This window comes from Xiphias gladius, chromosome 14, assembly GCF_016859285.1.
Source record: "Xiphias gladius isolate SHS-SW01 ecotype Sanya breed wild chromosome 14, ASM1685928v1, whole genome shotgun sequence".
NCBI lineage: Eukaryota > Metazoa > Chordata > Actinopteri > Istiophoriformes > Xiphiidae > Xiphias > Xiphias gladius.
The window spans coordinates 5,580,805-5,602,368 of record NC_053413.1 but is presented as its reverse complement, the minus strand read 5'-3'; the positions used below and the strand labels follow the sequence as shown (position 1 = coordinate 5,602,368).

Below are 21,564 nucleotides of genomic sequence, written 5' to 3'. Positions count from 1 at the left end.
TTGGGCCAGCTTGTGATGGTTACTATGAACTTGAAAATTCCTAAGAAACCAGTATGTGAAGAGTTTTGACCTTGTTGATTTCTGTGTATTGTTATCATTGTTATGATTATTTCATCTATAGACTTGATTCCTGAGACATTTCGGGCATTGTGAGTCTCTGCCCAGGTTGCAAACAGGTCCCCCACAGAGCTATTATGATTCCACATCCTTTCATAAGCCTCCCCAAGATTGCCAAACTTTTAACAGAGCAAGGATGTCCTTGATTTACTTTGAGCCACAGTACATAAAGAATAGCCATTTTTCAACACAGCACGGCTTATAATGCAATTACCAGTCAAAATCCTTACAGTCTATGGTGCTCAACATTTACTGGGATAAAACATTTGATGTAAAAGAAATATGACTTTAATATAGTGAACAGATTACAGATTGTGGCAAAGCAGCTGCTGAATGACATTTTGAATCAAAAAAAAGAAAAATGAAGGTTTGATGATTTATGCCATCCTGGAAGTGACCACTGAACTGTTGGCAAGAAAAAATGAGCAGATTTTGAGTAGCTCAGATTTTTCAAAACATATTGAAATGTATTTTCTCTCAGTTGGTGTAACAGGCTGTTCTTCCCACCATCTGAGGAACATGATCCTGCATTTCATTTCTACATTGCTGGCCAGCCGGCTTATCCTAAGATGACACTGGTAGACTTTTAAAGGTTCTGTTGGGAAGTGCTATAAATCTGTCTATTTAGCAAAATCATTAAATCTGCCTGAGGAAATTCTAGCCTGATAGTGTGTGTCTATCAAAGACTTCAGGCAGCCACTGTGGGAGATACTGTGAATGTGGAACTTAAAGTAAGATATTGAAATAAAATGTTAATTATTTAAAATTTATGGCTAAAGGCACAGATCTGCTTGTCTTTGCACAGCCCTGCACAGCGCTGTGCAGAGCTGTGCAGGGCTGTGCAGGGCTGTGGATTGGTTTGGTTCCAACTGGCTGTGGGTGATACCCACAAACCTAATGAAAATAAGAAAAACCTCCATAAAATTCCACTTTCATTCATGCCACAGTCAGACTTACAATTTCCAGTTTAAGGTTTTTATGTGGAGCAGCGGTTCAGTGCTGTGGGTTGATTTGGCTCCAATTGGCTGTGGGTGATATATATTAAAAAATAATAAATAATAACAGCAATAGTAATTCGTTCGCTAAACCCAGTAACCAGGCAGCATGATTGTCTTAGCAACAGAAACTATGCATGCTAAAAAAGTGTTCATGGGGGCTGTAATAAGGGAAACACTTTGTATATGAAGAGTTTGGAGGGTGATGCTTCTTTTTATTTGCATTTACAAAACCAAAACCCAACATCAAAAATATAAGTAATGGGTTAAACTGCATGTTTGTCTGCTTTTCTGTGAGCTGCAAATGTTAGCATGTCCGGCTAACTAGCTTACAGTTGTAATAGTGTTCTTCCAAAAGGCAAGGGACATGTCATTTGCTCATTACATTACATAATGTGGTGACGGGTCAGAAAAAGAATACTTGTACCTGAAAAATACCTGTTCAAAACTGGAATATCCAAGCCAAACTTGCATTAGATATTGTTATCTTTGATAAACTAATTGGTTATTCCTGATCCTCATATCCTTTTCTCTTATCAAAGTGAAGCATCCTGTTTGAAAAAAGAATTCACCAACTGCCAATTCCCTGCAATACATGAACAAAACTGCTCCTTCATTTCCATTTCTCCTACAAGGGTCACCAGCTACTGATGCCACATTTTTCCTCGGACATGTTGTTTTAGCCTTAGTCTGTTAGCAAAAACCTTTGACAGGGTTCTGGTTTTAAAACATATTAGCTGGAAACATTAAAAAGGCAACTGGACACAGTATTTTCAAACAACCTATTGAGTTTTACCGTTAGCATTAACTTATGCTAGCAAGCCACATCTGAAGAAATCTTCAAGTTACATTCATCATCTCAGCCGACAAAATACATTTTTTTCATCTAGAATTGAAAATCCTGTTTCCTTTTGCTTCTGCGTAAAATATTAGTTACTACTGATGTTATTAGTGATGTATTTCTAAGTAAAACGGAATATGTGGGCAAGGTTTAGTTACTTGAGGGATTTAAATGAAATCCTTGTTAACATGTGATTGAATCTCTCAAAAGTGAACATATCTTATTGATGTGTGTGTTGGCTTTCACTCACATCTCCCTTATATCCGTTGTTAAATCAGGAAGAGGAGGATAAGGGTTAAAAGAATAATTTGGGGTTCAGTATCTTGCCCAAGGACACTTCGACAGGAGGAGTTGGGGATCAAACCACCGACCTTCCGGGTTAGTGGACAACCCGCTCTACCTCCTGAGCCACATCCCCTATCCAAAGACATATCTCCTACTATGATACTTGTCAGCTAGCAACCCACTAGCTAATGGTCAAGTGTGGTTTTATTTGATGGGTGGGTTACCTAGTCACCCCAAATCACATTTGATTGGATAAATTTATGTAACCACCCCCTTGTGCAGAATGAGTCGTCAAAAATATTTTTTTCTTTTTTACAGTAAGAGAAAAGCATGATTTTGATATAAAAATACTCAAATGCTAGTTTTTGACACACATTTAACATGTAGCAAGAGATAAATTAACAATTAACACAGTGACACAGAATTAGAGCCAGTTTATATTTTCACATGCTTTATTTGCAAATTCTCTTCCACTGCACTTGGTTGCATTTTGCCTTTCCATCTCAGCCAAATGTAAAACTTTTTTGCGATATTTCAAGGGTTCCCTAAATTTTCAGTGTTTTATGCGCAAATTGAAAATGTGCAGAAATACAAGTGGATGGAAACAAACTTACTCACACTGAGGACACAACACTAAACATGACCAAATCGCCTTTATTAACATAATGGATTTATGACGGGCTAAATAAATCCAAGTCCCATCTACAATGGAACATCATGTTCTATGCAGAGAAATAAGATGACACACACCTCACACAGATTGTGGAGATCCAGTTTTAGAGGGGGAGAGCCACAACTCTGAGGAACTTGTCATTCAGCTGGAGTTGTTTACCCTCAGCATTCTTAAAGTATGATTGGTTGGAAAAATCAAGGATTGCCAGGAGACTGATGTGAGTTATGGGATGTCTCACCTTTTGAAGTTCTGCCTGCTGTCGTCAGTTCAGTTGTGCAGGCCCGGACCCTTAGTGTGCTTATTTGTGTGTGCGTGTGTGTGTGTGTGTGTGTGTGTGTGCGCGGGCGCACGTGTTTGTGCGCACGCGTGTGTAGACCCTTCTAGCCAATCCACTGCTGTTTTTCTCGGTTTCTTAATGGAAAGGACAGGTGCTTTAAAGATGATAATGTTTTTACTGTGGAATCTTAATGTCTATCAGACATTAGATAGTCCTAAATAGAAATAAAAGACGTCACACTTAAATAATAGTGCAAATTATGCATATATGCTTTAATTCATGAATGTTTGTTTTACCATGCCAGGCATTTTTACAGATTACAAAGAGCCAATATCACTTCCAAAATAAAATAACAAAACCCTCATGACTGTGCTTTGCATCCAATACTTAACTCAAGACACACAGCCATGCTAACAAAATTTGGGAAACACACTTATCTGATTCCTTTCCAAGAGTGAGATAAGTAGGTTTATATTGATTTCACTTATAATGTGGTTAGCCTAACTTAGCCTAAAGACTGTGGGCTCGGAGAACCAGCAATTTCATATCTTGTTTGTATAGCTTGTTTGTTTGATCCGTTCAAAAGGAAAATGTAAAAACAAAAATATGGGATTTTAATTGGGAATTATGTATTGGAGCTATTTCTTGTGAAACAATAGTTTATGTACAAGGATCAGCCATAACATTACACTCGTATTCAGCCATTCTTACTGGTTTTAATGTTTTGGCTGATCGGCACATGTGGTAAGTAGTGCTGAATAGCTTTGTCCGTTTTTTTTGCTAGATAATGTTGTCTTGGATAGGCATGGTGGTACACAACCTACCACCATTACTGTGAACACAAGTCTCTGGAATGCTGCGCATAGTCAATGTGCCTGGCTGTTTTTCCTCGAGCAATGGTTACAACTGCCCTAAAAACACCAACCGTCATTTTTACATTTCCTTTGCTGTAGATGATTTTGTAGATTATAACATAATTATATAATTTCATAATGACATAATTAAATTGACCTCTAAAGTTGTTGGTAAGTATTTTTAAACTTTGGGCAAAGCCAGGCTAGCTGTATCAGCTGCTCCAGTCACGCTAGGCTAACCATATCCTGACTCCAGCTCTTTACTTAATGTAGAGGCAGGGTGGTATCAGTTTTCTTATCCAGCTCTTAGAAAGGAAGCAACTAAGCATATTTCCCAAAATGCTATTACTGCAAGGTGATACTGTAACAGGTTTACATTTTGTGCCTTCTGAGGCAGGACGCTTCACTTACAAGTCAAAATGGACAGTGTGAGTTATGTGGCATGTGAGAACTGGAGGCATGGAAGCAGTTTGCATCACCCTAAACTATGTTCAAAATGTTGTAAAAAATACACTCAGTTAACAGTTCATTTGAACAGCCGGCTAAAACTAATATAGTCTAATGAAGTTGTGCATAAATCCTACCTTCACGACAATAAAATGATGACTAGGTTGTATCTTTTTATAATGTTTTAATATTAAACTTACCCCAAAGGTGAATGCAAACTGCAGCCTAATTGTTTCACATTTTTCTTTTTCTTTTGCAATAATAGCACTATGTCTCACAATGAAAGCACTCATCCACTAAACCCGAAGTCAGGTTAAGAGAGCCACATATCCTGAACCTAATGAACTGAGAGGAGAGTGGTGAGAAGAAAACAAGCGCAGGGCAGAGCCAGAGAGAGAGAGAGAGAGAGCAAATGGGAAGTGTACAGTGCAACACCAGTGCACACACACATAATTATGCACAAGATGCACAGATGCTGCCTATAAAGGTAAACCCTTGAGCTTAAATGTTCTCCTTTCTTCATCTTATAACAGGTTTCACTATGGGTTTCCTGGGAATTCATCCACTTCAGCTAAAACAGACAGCTTCCTTGTAACTAGCTGTAATTAGCAGTTACACACACACGTACACAGCAACACGCAATTGGCAGCAAAACCTTTAACAAATAACATCTGGGCTTGGTTGTCTACCTTTCCATTGAATAAAAGACAGAGACCAGCAACACAACAGCAACAATAGACCACCAAGCCCCTCAAAAATCACTGACAAACCCTTCACTGTTGTTTCTTGGCATTTCAGCACTGGTCACAACCACTACTAGACAATGACGATTGGCCACATGGAGGGGATTGTTTTTAATCTCTGAAGAGGAGCGTCCCATTGGATATGAAGGGGTAATTGTTGAACAGAAGGAATGGAAGAAGAACGATAAGGAAGATGAGGGAGAGGAGGGTGGGATAGCCTGAAGGTATCATTTTAAAAAACAGCCTTGCATGAAAGAGAAGGAGGAACAGCCCTCCAATCTGCGTGCGCTTTCTCCCAATTTGTGTTTGATACGTGTGTTGCCGAGCTGCCATGTGCGTCACGGCAGCATAGTTCATAGAACATTCCATCTTCAGAGGGGCGATAAATTGTTTTATAATTTGATAGAAGTGCGTCTGACCAAATTGATAGCAGTTGCCATGAGAGAGCTTTGCACGCCAACCGTAAATTTAGCCAAATACGTCAATAAAACAATGAAACACCTTGGACAAAGGGGAATACAACAGTGAATAACACACATTGAAGTCTGAAGGTTGCATACCTTGTAAACAACTCTACAGATATAAAAATAATAAAAAAAAGACCTTCATGTCCTCATCAGTGCTTTATATGTGGTTTACATGGGGAAAGTCAAGATTTTGGCTTCTCTCAACATTTCCGATTTCTTTCATCTTTCTTACTTTCTTTCCTCCCTCACTTTTTCCTTTTTCCGTCATTCCCCTGTGAATTGAGCTATGCGCAATTCACGATGACAACATTTTTAAGTGCTGTCAATCAGTCGTTCGTCTCACGCAACCGATAAGCTTGTGTAGCAATGTGTCAGTTCACACCCAACTTGCTCCAAATTTTTTATTTTTTTCTGAATGTGGTAAGTGAAGCACAATCCCCACAGTGTGTCATTCAAATTAGGCAGATTTTCCAGTTTATATGAACTTGTGAACTAAATATGCAATGATCCATCAAGGCCCACAGTGTCACTATGAACCTTTTTACCGGTTTTCTGCTGGTAAAAACTAAATCTTTTCTATTGATCTGACAGGTAGTTTTGGTGGTATTCCTCGTATTAGACACTGAAGATCATGATGAAGACAGTTTGGCCAGCTGCTTTCCTTTCAGCACCAAAGGAGATGTGATGATAAAAGGATGGCTAGTTCCATGGATAGTGCTGAATTTAACAGAGGACGGAGTCATTATAACGGTTCGTTTCCTTCTGTAGAGAGCATACATTCTTCTTTCCTTTCTTTTGACAACTCATTCCTTTCCTCCTTCACTTTCTGTTAATTATGGACAACTCTTACCACCCTAGACTGCAGATCCTGCTAGACCAGTGCCTGAGAACAACAAGCTTTCTCTTCCTTGTTTTCACTGACCAGTGATCATTCTGCAATGAAAGATACTTCTTTGTTTGACTTGCATTTATGTCGTATTGTTTCTCATGTAGAACAGCACAGACAGAGTGCATCTCTTTCCCAAATTTAAGCTTTCTCACATCCATTATAGGTAAAATGGCATGTTAAAGGGGAAGTGTCCCAATTTTACACATCAAAGTCTATTTACATGTCTTATGGAGTAGGACTGCATATATGAAAAAAGCTGTGTAAAGCCTTTTCAATTCAATTTTTATACGTTTATAACTTATAACTGCTAAAATGGTGCAGTACTCTTATGTGAAATCCAGGTTACCATACTACGGTCAGGGAAAACCTTTCAAACAAGACCGGTAGAAGCACATGCATTGCTGTGGTTGCTGCAGTAAAATGGTTCTCCATTTGTTTCAAGTTTAAACACTGATCATTTAATTAAACATCTTGCTAGCTGATTGTAAAACAAGACTAATAGCCTACAGCTACACTAGCAGCTCTGTGGGGTGGTGCTGCATAACAGTGTTTTAAGCTGAATATTATGTCAACTCATCCCATATAATGTCAAAAAACAACATGTTTTCAATGACAATATTAACATTCCTATATTTAGCGGGCATAATGTTTGTCAAGGTCACCATCTAAGTTTAGCATGTCAGCGTGTTATTATGTGCTAATTAGCACCCAACATAGAATACAGCTGTACTTACTTGGTCATAAAGTATTGGACAAACAGAAATGTTAACCTGATGATGATGCTAGATGAAAGGTCAGGGGATCACCAAAATTATTACAATACATCATGTATCCTTTATATCCCCAAAATATCAAAATATTTTACTCTAGACCCAAGTGGTGGAATGATGACAACAACAGTGCCATCCCTAGTGCCATAGACCACTGCCACAGCTAAAAACACAAAATTTTTCAAGTCATCGTTCATTATGTTTATATTATATCCCACGTTTGCTCAGATACTGTGTGAAAAATCTCATCTTAGCTCAACAGAAATTATTTATTCCTGTATGTATTTTGACCCTGTTTTCAGTGAATTTCAGCATTATTCCACTTCACTTATGTCCTCATTGAAAATACAATATTAAATCAGCAGCAACAACAAAGGTGAAGGTACAGTAGCTCACCATTCTCACACACTATTGAAACACCTGCTTTATATTGCAGCACTGACAACAATAAAAATGGTTCAGCCCTAACACTAAACTTCTGTGTCTATTAATGGTAAGGTTCAGAATTGGTTGTGATGTTAAGCTGTCATGGTGCAGCAGTTAGAGCTCAGTCGCTGGACTCCGTTCGTCCTGTGGCAACTAACACTCAAGGTAAATGCAACAAACGGCCTCATTTATCAGAGCATACAAGCACAGTGCTCTCTGCTGTTCATTTGCATGTACTGTTAGAGGTGTTTTGCACAGGGCAACAGAGAAGGTTGTATGGGGTATTTACAAGAATAATAACAAATCCGCATGGAGAATGAGCAGCAACCAGGACTGGGGATGAATCAGAAAGTACTGGAATGCAATTACCTAAATGTTTTTCATTAATTCCATCACCACATGCCAGAGGGACTGATTTACCAGTGTAGTTTAGCCTCTGAAATATGGAACATTTATTTAATTCATGATGAGGCCCAAAGAGGTCCATCAGCTTTTTCAAATAGAGATTTTGGCCAAAGTACCGTTTTGTACTTGGTAGTTCAAAGCTGCTATCAGAAATAGTTGATGCTGAAAATGCAGACTTGTGTAACAAGTGAAACTGAGTTTGGTGACAGTAGCCATCACAGTTTGAAAAAAATATTCTCTTCATATCTAATGAAGTTGTTTAGTACAACCCCGTCTTGATTAGAAGATTTTAAAAACATAAAATGTCTCCCATCTGCTGCCTGCCCTTGAAGTTGAATTATGAAGTGTGAATCTGAATAACCTGACATTATGAATGACCAGCAGACGAAATAGATACAAAAGAGGAGTGTATGTGCATATGTGTCTTTGTATGTATTAGGTCATTCCTTTGTGTCCAGCAGACAAAGTGAGACCCTGGTAGGGAAGCATTCCTCGAAGATGAGATGCTGTTTCTCTCATCTCAGGGAGAAAATGAGCTCCTACAGAGGAGAATCCAACTACATCTTCTATGGAAACACAAACAATCAAAACGATACAGTTAAGGATCATTTGGAAAGTCCTTGAATATTAAATTGCAGGTATGATAAGGTAGCATGGCGTCATACACCATCATTTATAGTAGTTTGGCCATGGCTTTTACTTATCAAATCAGCCTTTATGTCTTTGACTCTATGGTTTAGCAAAGGAACAGTATTTAGCCCTCTCTAAAGATGACATCAGGGAAGCATTAAGGTAAGATGAATACAAAATACAGGCCTTAAACCAATCACTCTATATATTGTATCTAGTGTATTGTATTGTAATGGCATACAAGAATAGATTATTGAATTACTCTGATATGATTTCAGTTCTTTGGTGAATGTTCGAGTTAATTGAGTTGATAAAGTAACTGAGCTGTTAATGGGCCAAAACAAGTAACATAAAAGATGGCATACAGTAAATGAAACTATATATGAATGTGTTGCACGTCGATCATCTTATACCTACTGTAGGTATGCCTTAGTAGATGAAGATTAGAAACAGATGAAGAACCCTGCATTAAAATGCCCCATCATCTGATGTCATGAAAAGCTTCCTGCAGCACTGTACTGTCAGAGAGCAATAGCCTCTGGTAGAGCCCCCCCCCATGGCGCAGTGAGACATCCTGAGACAAGCTTGGGTAGGGTGCTTGAAATTTGACATGGTTAAAAGCATATGCGTTGTTGGACTGAACCATGGCTATGCAAACTGGCTATTGAAACATGGAATGTCCTTCCCGGGGAAGGTGCATGTGCAGTTCTGACCTTGTGTTGTTGGGCGAGGAAAAAGCACTGGGTGGTGTGAGAATGCCCAATAGTCTCCAGCTATATGGCATACTAAATTTTACCCATGAGTACAAGAGGATCACCTCCAGCGATACCTGTTGCAGACAGGAAAGCTCTGACTCCGCTCTGTTTATGTATTCAAAAGGAGTTCACAGAACCCAGCTTTCTTGGAATCCCTTGGTGGGATTCTGGAGAGAGCTCCACCTCGAGACTTCATAGGGAGACATGAATGCTTATGTTGGCAAAGAAGAAAAACCTGGAGTGATTGGGATCTTAATATCAAGTGGTATTTTGTTATTGAACTGCACTATCATGGGGTAAAGATTGATGTTGAAATTTGCAGTCATAATGTTAGATCTGAAGCATATCTCTTGGACGTTCAAGTAAAGAGAAATGCAGAGGTGTCAACTAATGACCACCTGTGGTAAATTGGATCAGATTGTTGGGGAAGCTGTTAGACTTGATAAACCTTCATATGCAGTGAGGATGAACTGGGCCTCTGTTCAGACGATACCAATGTATCTGCACTCAAGGGGAGGTTAAGGACATGCAGTAATTTGGAGGGTCAGCACCACCGAGTCTGAGACCATGGCACTCTTTAAATTGGTGGAGTGACAGCACTGGTTCGAAAGTGAATTGCTGTCCCATGTGAATGTTTTTCAGTCTTGGCGTCTTAACCAAAAATGAGGGTGGCATGCTGACAGATGATTGCCTTTCAGATTGCTCCAGTTTCCAGACTTATGGCAACGCATCAAGTTGATCCTGGAAGCGCTATATCTCTTCCTTATAATCACAACAATAGGGTTGTGACTAAATAAATAAGATTGTGAATAGAAGCATCAAAAATCTGTTTCCCTTGCAGAGTCTCTGGGCACACCTTTAGAGACAATGTGATGAGTGTAGAGTAATGCTGCACCTATGCAATGAAAGGAGGCAGGTGGTTCAGTCTTCTGATATGGACACCTTATGTAGACCTTCCTGTGGAAGAATTCTGGGTGCATCGAAGTAGGACGAGACCTGGGGAAAACCCAGAACATGCCTGTGCCACAACTGGTGCAACAGGGTAACAGAAACAGCGATAATAGGACCCAAATGCAGATGCCGAGGCAGAGCTATTGCAGTTCGGTGTTTTATTCACAACACACAGGAAAAAAAGGCTTATGGCATGGAGAGGCAGGCAAAGGTCAAAACCAGACAGAGCAGTCCAAACAGGCAAACAAGTCCAGTGAGGCAGAGGCAAGAATCTAAAATCCAGAAAACAGACAAACAGGTCGAAGACAGGCAAAACACAAGGAACCAGGGCAAAAAGCACACAGTAACTAAACTTATGTTCTCGCAACTGAAAGAGGGAAAGACAAGGCTATATATACACAGAGGACCAATTGACTAATGGGAAACAGGTGACCCAGAAAAGTGGCGGGAAAAAACACACAAAGGCAGGGAGTAAAAACTCGTCAGACACATAAGGAAAGTAACTTCAAAATAAAACAGCAATTAATAACAGAGTCTAGGCAAGTAGTCAAACAGAGGGGGCAGAACATGACAGCTTGGGGCTTTACATATCTTGTTTAGCCTGAGAATACCTCAGGATTTGGCAGGTGGACCTAGAACCTAGAATGTGTGTTACAGGAACCTCTGCACTGCTGCTTTCTGTACAACCTAGATCCAGAAAATTAGGAGAAAGTGTCTGGATGGGTGCTGGGGTTAAAATATCGCCTATGCATGTAAAATTACACTTCACATGTCTGCAATGAGAGTGTTTATTTTACATCCAACTAAAAGAGAAATGAAGGGAATGACTTCTTATTGCTCAAGATGACATAGTGTTGTGCTCACTACAGTAAAGAGAAAGCAGGTGGGAAGGGACAAAGCAGTGGCAGCATAGAGGAAGTGACTTGTGCTAAGAGGAAGCTCAGCTTGGTTTAGGTTTGGGGGGAAACATAGTCACCCCTGGTGTCTGTGTGTATGTACGTGTGTGTGATGTAGATACTCAGGTGAGTAATGTGTTTATTGATTGGATTCCGTGTTCCACTGACCCTTGAGCAAACCTTGCCCTCGCTGGGTGATCAAAGCTGTTACATCATTGTATTGGTCACAGCTCAGGGGATGTTTGTTTTCACAGCGAGACTTGTCCAACTGAGTGGTGGACTGACTTAAAGCAGACTTCCTATTCATGGGGCTTCCACACATCTGCTGGGGACTGTGCGTATGTGTGTGTGTATGTGTGCCTTTACACTATGATCTCACCTTGTGTGCCTGAAACTTGTTAAGGGAGAGATTATTACACAAACAAGCTGTTGTCAGCTCCAAATCTAACTGCGACTTGGATGCTATAATCATCAGGTCTATTTACTGTATGTTGACTTATCTAACATTACATAACCACAAACAAGAAAAAAAAACACACAAATGCAACCATGCAGATGTCAATGAATATATGCTTTGTGTGGAAACAACAAATCTTTAACGATGTTTTGTAGAAAACGGGGCATTCCGACATCTGTTTCTGATGAGCCTTCAGAGAAAGTAAAGGGCAGATATTTGGTCTTCTTTAGTGTTTTTTTGTTTCTTGCAAAGATGATCGGTAGTGTCTGTTCAGAGCTTTTCCCGTAAATGGATGCTCTGTTTTCATTTTCCCTAGGGAATTTATCAAGCAAGCCGTTTGGGGATTAAATTTGGAGAAGAAATAATATTTCAGATATTGAAGGAGCATCAAACAGTTTCCGATAGCAGTGGTACCACTGTGAAAATAAATGATATGTACTGGGTGAACCTGCAAATCCTAGTGTGAACAATTGGTTAATACAGGATGAAAAGATTCTACCTTCATTCAGTACTGTTACATAGCAGTTTAACTTTCCTCTGGCCCTACTACTCTACCACTCACATCAGCTTTTGTGGGTAGTTGAGGACTAGGGAAAGATACACAGGGGTAAAATTTAAGAGGAAAAAAGGTGGTTAAAACAGAAACTCTTTCTGAATGTACTACAATCACTATCTTCTCATCCATCGCATTTTCACAGTCTCACATTTGGACCTGATCTTACCTCCTTTTCACTGTCTCGGTTTCTAAGAGAAAACTGGGTAGAGAGGTCACTGAAACATAGCAAATTCATTTGACTTGAGAGCAATAATGGCATTCATTTACATTATACAGCCTCACTACAATCACCGGAACCAAAGTAAGCTGGCAAGACCATTATTTATTAAAGAATATCCCAGTCACATACTGCACATTGACAATTGTAGAAAACAAGTCCATGTGTTCTCATTGATGAAGTTCTCTTGACTCTCATATAGAATGGTGATTCCATTTGTATTACTACATTATGGAGTTACGTCAGTGCCTTTTAAAGTATCACTAATGCTGATACAAAGATGCTGCAATACATTCATCGTGACTCCTGATTTATTATTCTGCAATATATAATGTCATGAATACTGAAAGCACCCATGGAGCTGGCGGTTTACACTTTCCCTTTCTACAAGAAGTTGCAATTAAAAACTACTTTAATAGCCTTAGAGTTCCTGCTAAGCACTACATAGCACTGGCTTGTGGTGACTTTTATAGATAGGCGAGCAGAGGCGAAGAACCAAAAACCCCAATGCAGAATCCTGTATTTTCCTGGCTCAATATGTGGTCTCAAACTTCTCAAACTTATTGCAGATTGTGCACAGCGAACTCTACACAATGATTAACAGGGAGGAAAAGATAGCAATATGATAACTAAAAGGCAGAACAGAATTAAAAGGCTTGGGTATTATGTTACATGGTTAACTGTAAATATGTAAATTCAATAAATATGTCCTTAAAAGCTTTCCTTGCAAAAGGAGTTACTAAAAACTGGTCCACAATACAAGTACACTCTAACTCCTCGTCGTCACACATGTTGACGAAGGTGATTAGTAAAACAACTGATACCGATTTGAGATGATAAATCACTGAATTTATTTGTTTACTTGCTGCTGCTACCTCTTTGGAAAAAAAGACTGTTGAAGTAATTTTCTAATGCGCAAGTACAGTTTCCAGACACGTCTGCACATGTGTATAATAATGTGTGGAATATCAACACTGATCTCAGAACGGTGGAAGCTGAGTCAAGGGCAGCTTGACAAGCACACTTGTCTGTAGCAAATGTCCAAAAAAAAGGCTGCCCCTCCCTCTGCTGGACAAGCCCCAGCCTTTGTCAATCAAAATGACAGAAAGGAGAGATGCGACGGCTGTCGGTCAACCTAGCTTCCAGAGACAATAGCCCACTGCGGCCACAAGAGAGCAGTAATTTACAAAATGAATACAAACAGGCAATATCAGATCCTTTATGGGACAGAACGCTGTTCTGAGATGAAAGGAGAGATATCGCTTCCACTTCGGTATCGTTCTAATTCATGTCTATTTTCTAGCTTTAACTGGTCAAACCCTGCTTGCCTTGCTTGTCCTATGGCACACTACTCATATATAATATACTTTAAACAGATACAGTTGTAAGAAAATATTCTGTATATTCTGTAGACGTTTCATCCAATGCTGTTTTACCCATGTCTTGATGCCTTTTGGGAAAAAAAAGGAAATTTAAGCAAAGGAGTATGAAGAGGAAACAAGGAAAACAAGATCCATGAGGGAAAGAAGGAGCATGTGGTAAGAAAGAAAAGAGAGAGGAGGCCATAGTAGGAGCAAACCTGAAGAAAGGAGCATAAGAGAGGAGGCAGGGATTAGAAAAGAGGAGGTGGTAAGATAAAGATTTAATGAGAGAAGATAAGAATTCTAGGGGAAAAAGGTGAACAGATGAGAGAAAAGGCGAGGGAGTGGAGAAGGAAAAGCAAAAAGGGGAGAGGAGAGGCAGCCAAAGGGAGATCTGTAGAGAATTGTAGATGAGATCATGTGAGACTGATTCTCTGAGATGACAGAAAAATGACAGCTGAAATCAAAACCACACCATACGGCCAGCTTTCCAGATCTTTCCATCTTTTTCTGCCCTTCTCCGAGGTTACTGTTCCCTTTTCTCTTTCCCTCACTCCTCTTCTTTCCTTGGAGATCTCTTTCTCCCCTTCCTCCCCCGCCTTTTCTCCCGTAAAGCGACACCGCATCCACGCCGCCACCTTTGCCTGTCTGTTCACATCGGGGTGTGTTCTCCAAAGTAATCAATCATTGCTAAATACTCGGACAGCCCTCACTGCATCATGCATACTGTAGGTGGCAGCTGATCCACACCAACCAGAGATGGATAACTTTGACTCGGTGTAATTAGAGCTGTGGCGGCCAATTTCACACATCGGAGAATCTAAATGGCAGCAAGAGGGAGCTGTTAAAAGTTTTGACAATTTCAACACTCAGAAGTTGAGAAATGTGATCTCAGTAAACTGTGTAATACCCTGACCTATATGTTATCTTCTTGGTGTCTGGTGGGTGTAAAAAAGGTGAAGGGGTTCAAATATATTTGGGAGTCTAGCTTTCTCTGGATCTAGCACTCACTTCTTGCTCTTTAGGAGAATGCACTTTACGTTGCTCTTAAGGTTTAGTGTGTCTTTTTCAGTGGGTGGAAAGCCCAAGGCAAACTTTTTAATATATATATCAGAGAGGATTTATTCTCTTCTCTTGCAGCTTTATTGTCTTATTTAAAATATTTATGTAGCATCAGTTTCTGATAGCAGTGGAGCTGTATGCACCAGTGTGAAAACAAATGATATATACTGGGTTAACATGCAAATCCTCGGGATTTCATGAATTGCTTTACTTTAATATGTACCGTATGTTCAACATCTTTTAACACTCTAAATCAGCAAAACATGTTAAGCATGCCCTGTACTCTTTTAGCCTAAAAGGTTCACAATGTCTAAGATTCAAAAACCTGTAAAGCACAAAAGTTCTATATTTAGATGTTGCACTTGGTAAGTACCAAAGTAACGTAAGTTTCAAACTTCCTGACATTTACACAAATCTTGCTGTGCAGCTTTAAACTAGTAGTTTTACAATTTTGCTTTATGGCAGTTAGAAATGGAAGGCCTCTCGTCATAGTTATATAGTAGTTATATAGTCAAAAGAATTTGTTTTTTATGCAATTTCAGAGGCAGATGTAATCACTTTTAAAGAAACAAAAACTTATAAATTTTTTTTGTTTATTCCTTACATAAAATGTTATTTCCTATTCGAGACACTTTGATGTACTTAAGTACCTAGTTTCTCCTTACACTTAAACCAACAGCACATCATATATCTCTGTAAGGTCACAAAGTCAAAACAGCTGCCCTGCACTTTAAACAGTCTTGAACGGATGTGGAGCTCTTACTTGCAGTGCATGGTGGACTTGACTCATCGCCAGTCACAGTGAAAGGTACAGGCCCTTTATCATAATTGGACCAGATGCTAATATCTTTTTTTGCTAGGGAGAAAACGTTAATGAAATATTTAGTGAAGGGGCATCGACTATTGAGTGTTAGTCGACTAAAGCTTAAAGTTTTTGTGCCCATACCAAAATTTACTCCACATCAAAATACACGGGTGCCTTATTTCAGAATGCGTCTGGCTTATATTCAATTTGGTTTTCATAAATTCAAGTTAGGGGACTTTTACTTTCTAAATCATACAGATGAAGATACAGTATTTATTATCACAAATAAGGTTCAGAATACCAGAAAATGGGAGAACTTCACTGAGACTTGCTTATCAAAACATTAAACTTACTAGGCTAAAAGTAGCAAGGCAGACATTAAAGTGCACATTATACATAAAACACATCTTTACTCTCAAAGACAGCTCAAGTACCATAACTAGAATAGTGTCTGTGTAATGTCATGAATTTTTTGTAGCGGAAAATAGATAAAATGGGGCTTGACGCAACAAACGCGTAACGTTTGATAAACTCATCCTCTGCCTCAGTTTTGCAGTGATAGATTATACCTCGCAGGCAAGTGGTGTATCTGTGAGTTTGCTTTGAAGCATTTAATGAAAAGACTGGGGTCTTTTTTTCCAAAGAGAACATAGCAGTAGCACTTGTATAGTATGCCATCCTTTAAAGACCTAGAAAGAGCTGTTGATTAGCTATGAAACTGGCTGGAAAATTTCTAGAAATGATCCGTGTGTGGAGCTGGAGGAGCTGAAGGGATAGTGAAGACATTGTGTGAGAAAGTAATCTTCATTAGTTTAATGAGGATGGATGAAGTGCATGACACCATGGAAACAAGAAATGTCTTATTTAGACAGAATCTGCAACAGAATCTGTAAACTGGAAAGGATCAGCATGAACGTAACAAACTGGTCAAGAGTGGAATATTCCTGTGCCACAGTTTCTGTGGTTCTTGCCAAGTAGCAATTCTAATTTCCATGAAAACATTGCCGTGAGTTCCGTGGTAGTTATAGTACTTGTTAGACACAAGACCATATGTTTTAAGATCTGATTGGAAGATCTGTCACTATCTCTTCTATATCTCTGTATCAACCACTAACTGATAACAGCGGCAGGTTATTTTGCCAGTAATGTCTTAATCTGCACTTGAGATTGCAGCCGTTTTTGTTGGGTCAAAAAGAAGTTGTGTTTCTTTCAATATATCTGATCACGATAAATCTTTCCAACAACTGTAAACTTTGATCTCGTACCAAAGTACTATTCTGAAGCCTAAAAGCTTGACTTTGTTGCACGTCGAGGTGTTAGTTTGAACGTTAAGCCTAAGTAAACATTATATCAAGGCACTGCAGGCCCAAAAGGTGAACTCAACTACAGGAAGTCATACCGGACACACGAGCAGCCACCGTCTTCATCTCCTCTGTTTTCTCTCTGACAGCACAGATTGGGGGATGGGACAAACATTTGTTTTGTAAGGCTATGGAACGCAGTGGTAATGGTGAGTTGACACAGACGATTTGTTCAAAGGGCATGGGAAAAAAATGATGTTCCAAAATTCCAAAAAAGAAACTGAAAGGTCATAGCTGCTATTATATTGATATTTCATTGTCCCTTGTCAAAATTCTCCCTTGCATTAAAGTTTCAGTTGTGCTCCTACAGTCACTATACATAAGCACTGAGGTTCCACTGACAGTACACTTTCCATCGACGCTAAAGCTGGACTTCCCACCCTGGCAAAAAGGAAAACTACATCAAAAGAGCAAGGATTCATTTGGGACCTGTTCTGTAGTAGTTGTAGTTTTGTTTGGAAGTATAGGAACGTGTACTACTAAAGCAGAGTGTCCACTGATATGATAAGTACCTGTAGATTGGTCCAATCTGATTTTAACATATAGTACTGTGTCAAAATCAAGTTTTAAGATAATATTGATACTGTGCTTACATGATGTGTATTTCTAAATCAAGTTAAACAAACAGTTAAACTGCATATAGGTTTGGGCTAGAATAGGAATACGCTACACAGAATGAGTAGTGAGGAGGACCAACATGGTCCAACAAGACCAAGGGGCCAGCAACTTATTTTTGTCCCGGGGTCCCCAGGAAGGTTAATCCAGCCATGCTGTGACATAGTGCATAATGATAAGGATGAGTCTTACATTTGCTTTGAAAACTAGAGTAAAGTAACAAACTCCTTGTTCTGAAATACCGCCAAAGAAAATACAATAACTGAAAACAAACTACTGAATCACATCACTGAGTCTCTGTCAAACGGGGTATATTCACCAATATGCATTCACTGTTAGATTTTGTGTTTTGGTCGCAGAGAACACACAATTGTGAATCTGAACGGGAGTTCATTTCCATAGTATTGTATCACTTTGCTTCAAAATTCATTTCTAAAAAAAATGGCTAGCTATATGACTGCTATATGGCTTAATATAGCAAGTTTTGCTAATTAAAGTCATAAACATTGTTTATTGACACAGACGATATAACCAAGCTGATGTTTAATGAGCAAAAGACAGCTGCACGTCGACACTATCAAAACAAATATTTTAAAGAAACGATGAAGCAGAAAACAGAGAATGGCCTGTGATCATGGCTAATCATGGTTATATGCTTCACTAATATATAAAGAATATACTGTTATACTGCAATATGTACTTGTAATTCAAAAGGGGAGGAGAGTGAGAGACAAGAACCTGTTTGCTGCTTAAAGCGCCGACCGTCACTTACATAAAAACGGTACAACTTCTTTTAAGAAAATAAAATCCCTTACAGCTGAAATGAACATAACTCCTTGACCTACAACTCATACTCACTGTAATAGCAGTAATAAAAAAAACACACTCCGGCTTCTCTCTTCTGAATCTGCTGGACTGATTAATGATACTGACTGTTCTGACTAATGCAGTTTATTCTCTCATTAAGCTACAACAAACTCTGGTACTCACAGGAACAGTCTCCATTATGGATTGGGTCATTACTGCTAAAATAAACCGCCCTTGTTTTGAGAGCTTCGGTTCATATAGGTCCAACAAATAAGCTGGAGTATCTGTTATGGATGACAAAGCCGCACACACTGCTGCTGCTCCTGTGGCTTCTCCTATGGATTCCTCCTTTTCGTGAAAACATGAGAGAAAACGTACTTTAAATAGTACATCCCTGAAGCCATATGAATTAAACAGCGACAAAATATAAAACCTTTTCAAAACACTTAAACCGAGAAAAGCTGCTTGGAAAAAAGAAAGCAAAGAATTTTTACTGTAAAGTTTTAAATACCTTTGTGTTGATTCTAATCAAATGCGTTGCTACTGTGAGAAAAAAACAACAACATGGATTTAAATAAATATCATACTGTCATACTGCTAATTTGTCATCACCCATATGACAAACTGCAAGACTCCTTTTCGGGAACACTGAAAGCATTTACAGTAGTACATTAGATGATGTGTAAAATGACTATATAATACAATTACCAGAACAGGTTATTTTATAAAATCGGTTTGGAAGAATCCAGTCTAATCAACAAACTAAATGCTACAAATAAATACTCCAGCACTCCATTATTATTACTGGTGCACACCATCTTGTGGAGTCTGTAAAAATTACAAGTGAGAGAAGCCTATAACAAACAGTGATGTTTAAAACTGGGCGAAGGCCAAATGTTCAGAATGGTACAGTATCTCTCTGCTATCAGTGCTTACAAAGCTATGACTTCTTTTAGATTTAGATTTCCTTATTTTTTAGTTAATTTATTTCCTTTTGACTGCTTTTTGTAGTGGAATTGTTTCCCAAAATATAAAGGAAACTTCTTTGATAAAAAAAAAATGAAAATTCACAAAAGCTTTTCCCGTGACAACAGCAGTATATGGGGTCGATGCCATGTAGTAACCCCTAAGTGTAAACTGTACAGCCACAGATTGATGAAATCCCTTTTTCACCTCTGGACCAGGATTCCTTCCATGTGGTAGACTAGATAAAAACAAATTAGGCTTTTGAGGCCACATGGTGCTGAGAAATTGGCCGGTTTGAGCCAGCATAAATAATAAACACTGGACAACAGCTGCCCGTACAAATCGAGGCCAACTGACTTACTCATTACCCCTCTCAAAGTGGTACACATCCAAAACATCAACAGTGCCTCTTGCTGGATTAGTAACTGTTGGAAAGACAGAGGATAAACTATGTTTTGGCATTGTCTAGAAGAACTGAACTGGCATCACTTGTTGCCTGGCAACATTAACCTATTTCACAATCATCAATAGCCAAACTCTTGATGTGGGAAGTTCTGGGCAGACGTACCTGTCTCAACTTTGGAGTGGTCAGTCCTCTCTGTCACCTTCTCCTGGCTGATGAGGTAATCAACAACCCGAACACCGATTGGTGGCTCAGTGTGGTTCCACTCCATGATGACCAATGAGCTGCTGGGCTCGTAGGTGTAAGACAATTTCAGCCTGGCAAAAGAGACAGAGATGTTATAACACGCCACTGAGTGAAAGATGTTGTCAGCAAACAGGTCTCATTAATGTTACTGACTGCTAACAGTATCCCTCCCGTTCTGCAAAACTGTAATCAAGTGAAAACATATTCCAGAATGTCACAAAGGCTTCTGTCAACAGAAAATCTAGTTGTTTATCCCCTTATGTTATGCCTGTATTGACTTACTTTGGAGTGGTCATCTGTAGCTATGTGGCCTGGGGACACGTGTACAGAGGTTTTCATACCAACCATTCAATACAGTCACTGCCGTCATAATGCATGTGCTTACCGGGGCTCAAGCCCCAGGGCCTGACGATGTAAGGGCTCGTGGGGGGAAAAAATTAAATTCATAGGGAGGAAAAAAAAAAAATCATGCTTGACTTTGTGTGGTACTTACTCCCGAAAAATAAACCACTGCATGCTAAATGTCACTAAGTGTCAATCACATGTATGTCAATCGGCCGTATGACGCGCCTGTCTTTATTGTCCTATGAATTAGTTGCTGTTTCTCATTTCCAGGCTGGAGTGGAAATTTACTTCAGCTGCGGGCGCGTTTGCAAAAATGTCTGGAAAGAATTGTATAAGTGGAGCTCAAGTGCAGTGGGAGTCACGGCCTTTTAGAAAAATCCCCAAGCTGAGAGGATGTTACAAAGCTGTAAGCCCGGAGGTGGAGACGACCGAAACCCCTCCAGCAGAAGTAGCATAGCCAGGAAGGGAAACAAGGACATCGGTGAGGACACCTGCTGCCACAGGCTAGCAGGCTAGGTCTCGGGTAGTTAGCTAACTTGCTCGACAACATTAGCAAATTTAGTGAACAAACAATGACAATCCCAAACAAATTAATGTTATCATGCACAATAAATAATAATAATAATAGTCTTGAGTTTGGGTTTTACCAGTAGCTAGTGTTGGGCTAACACATGCTATCCCAGACCCCCAGCCTAGCTGCCTAGCATTAATGTGGTAACACTTTATAATCGTGGTACAAATCTTATACTTAAGTAATGCTACAACTCATGACGATTCAACATAATGCATTTTATGACTGCAGGATGTATCATGAATTCCTGTTGCTCACGTTAACAAATGTTCAAGTCAGTATTAGTGTATGCGATTAGTTCACAAACAATTGCTCAGCCTCCCTGATAAACAAAATAGCTTCATATTTCTATGATAGTGTTAATTTTGTTA

At 39.3% G+C, this 21,564-nt stretch overlaps 1 protein-coding gene across 1 annotated transcript in view; it reads right to left on the bottom strand.

Moving 5' to 3' along the window:
• astn1 (astrotactin 1) overlaps positions 1–21,564 on the bottom strand; it is a 409,363-nt gene that overhangs the window by 28,942 nt on the left and 358,857 nt on the right. Inside the window, exon 20 of the mRNA XM_040142993.1 lies at positions 20,197–20,348. Coding sequence (XP_039998927.1) covers positions 20,197–20,348 — 152 coding nt within the window. The remainder of the gene's footprint in view (positions 1–20,196; positions 20,349–21,564) is intronic.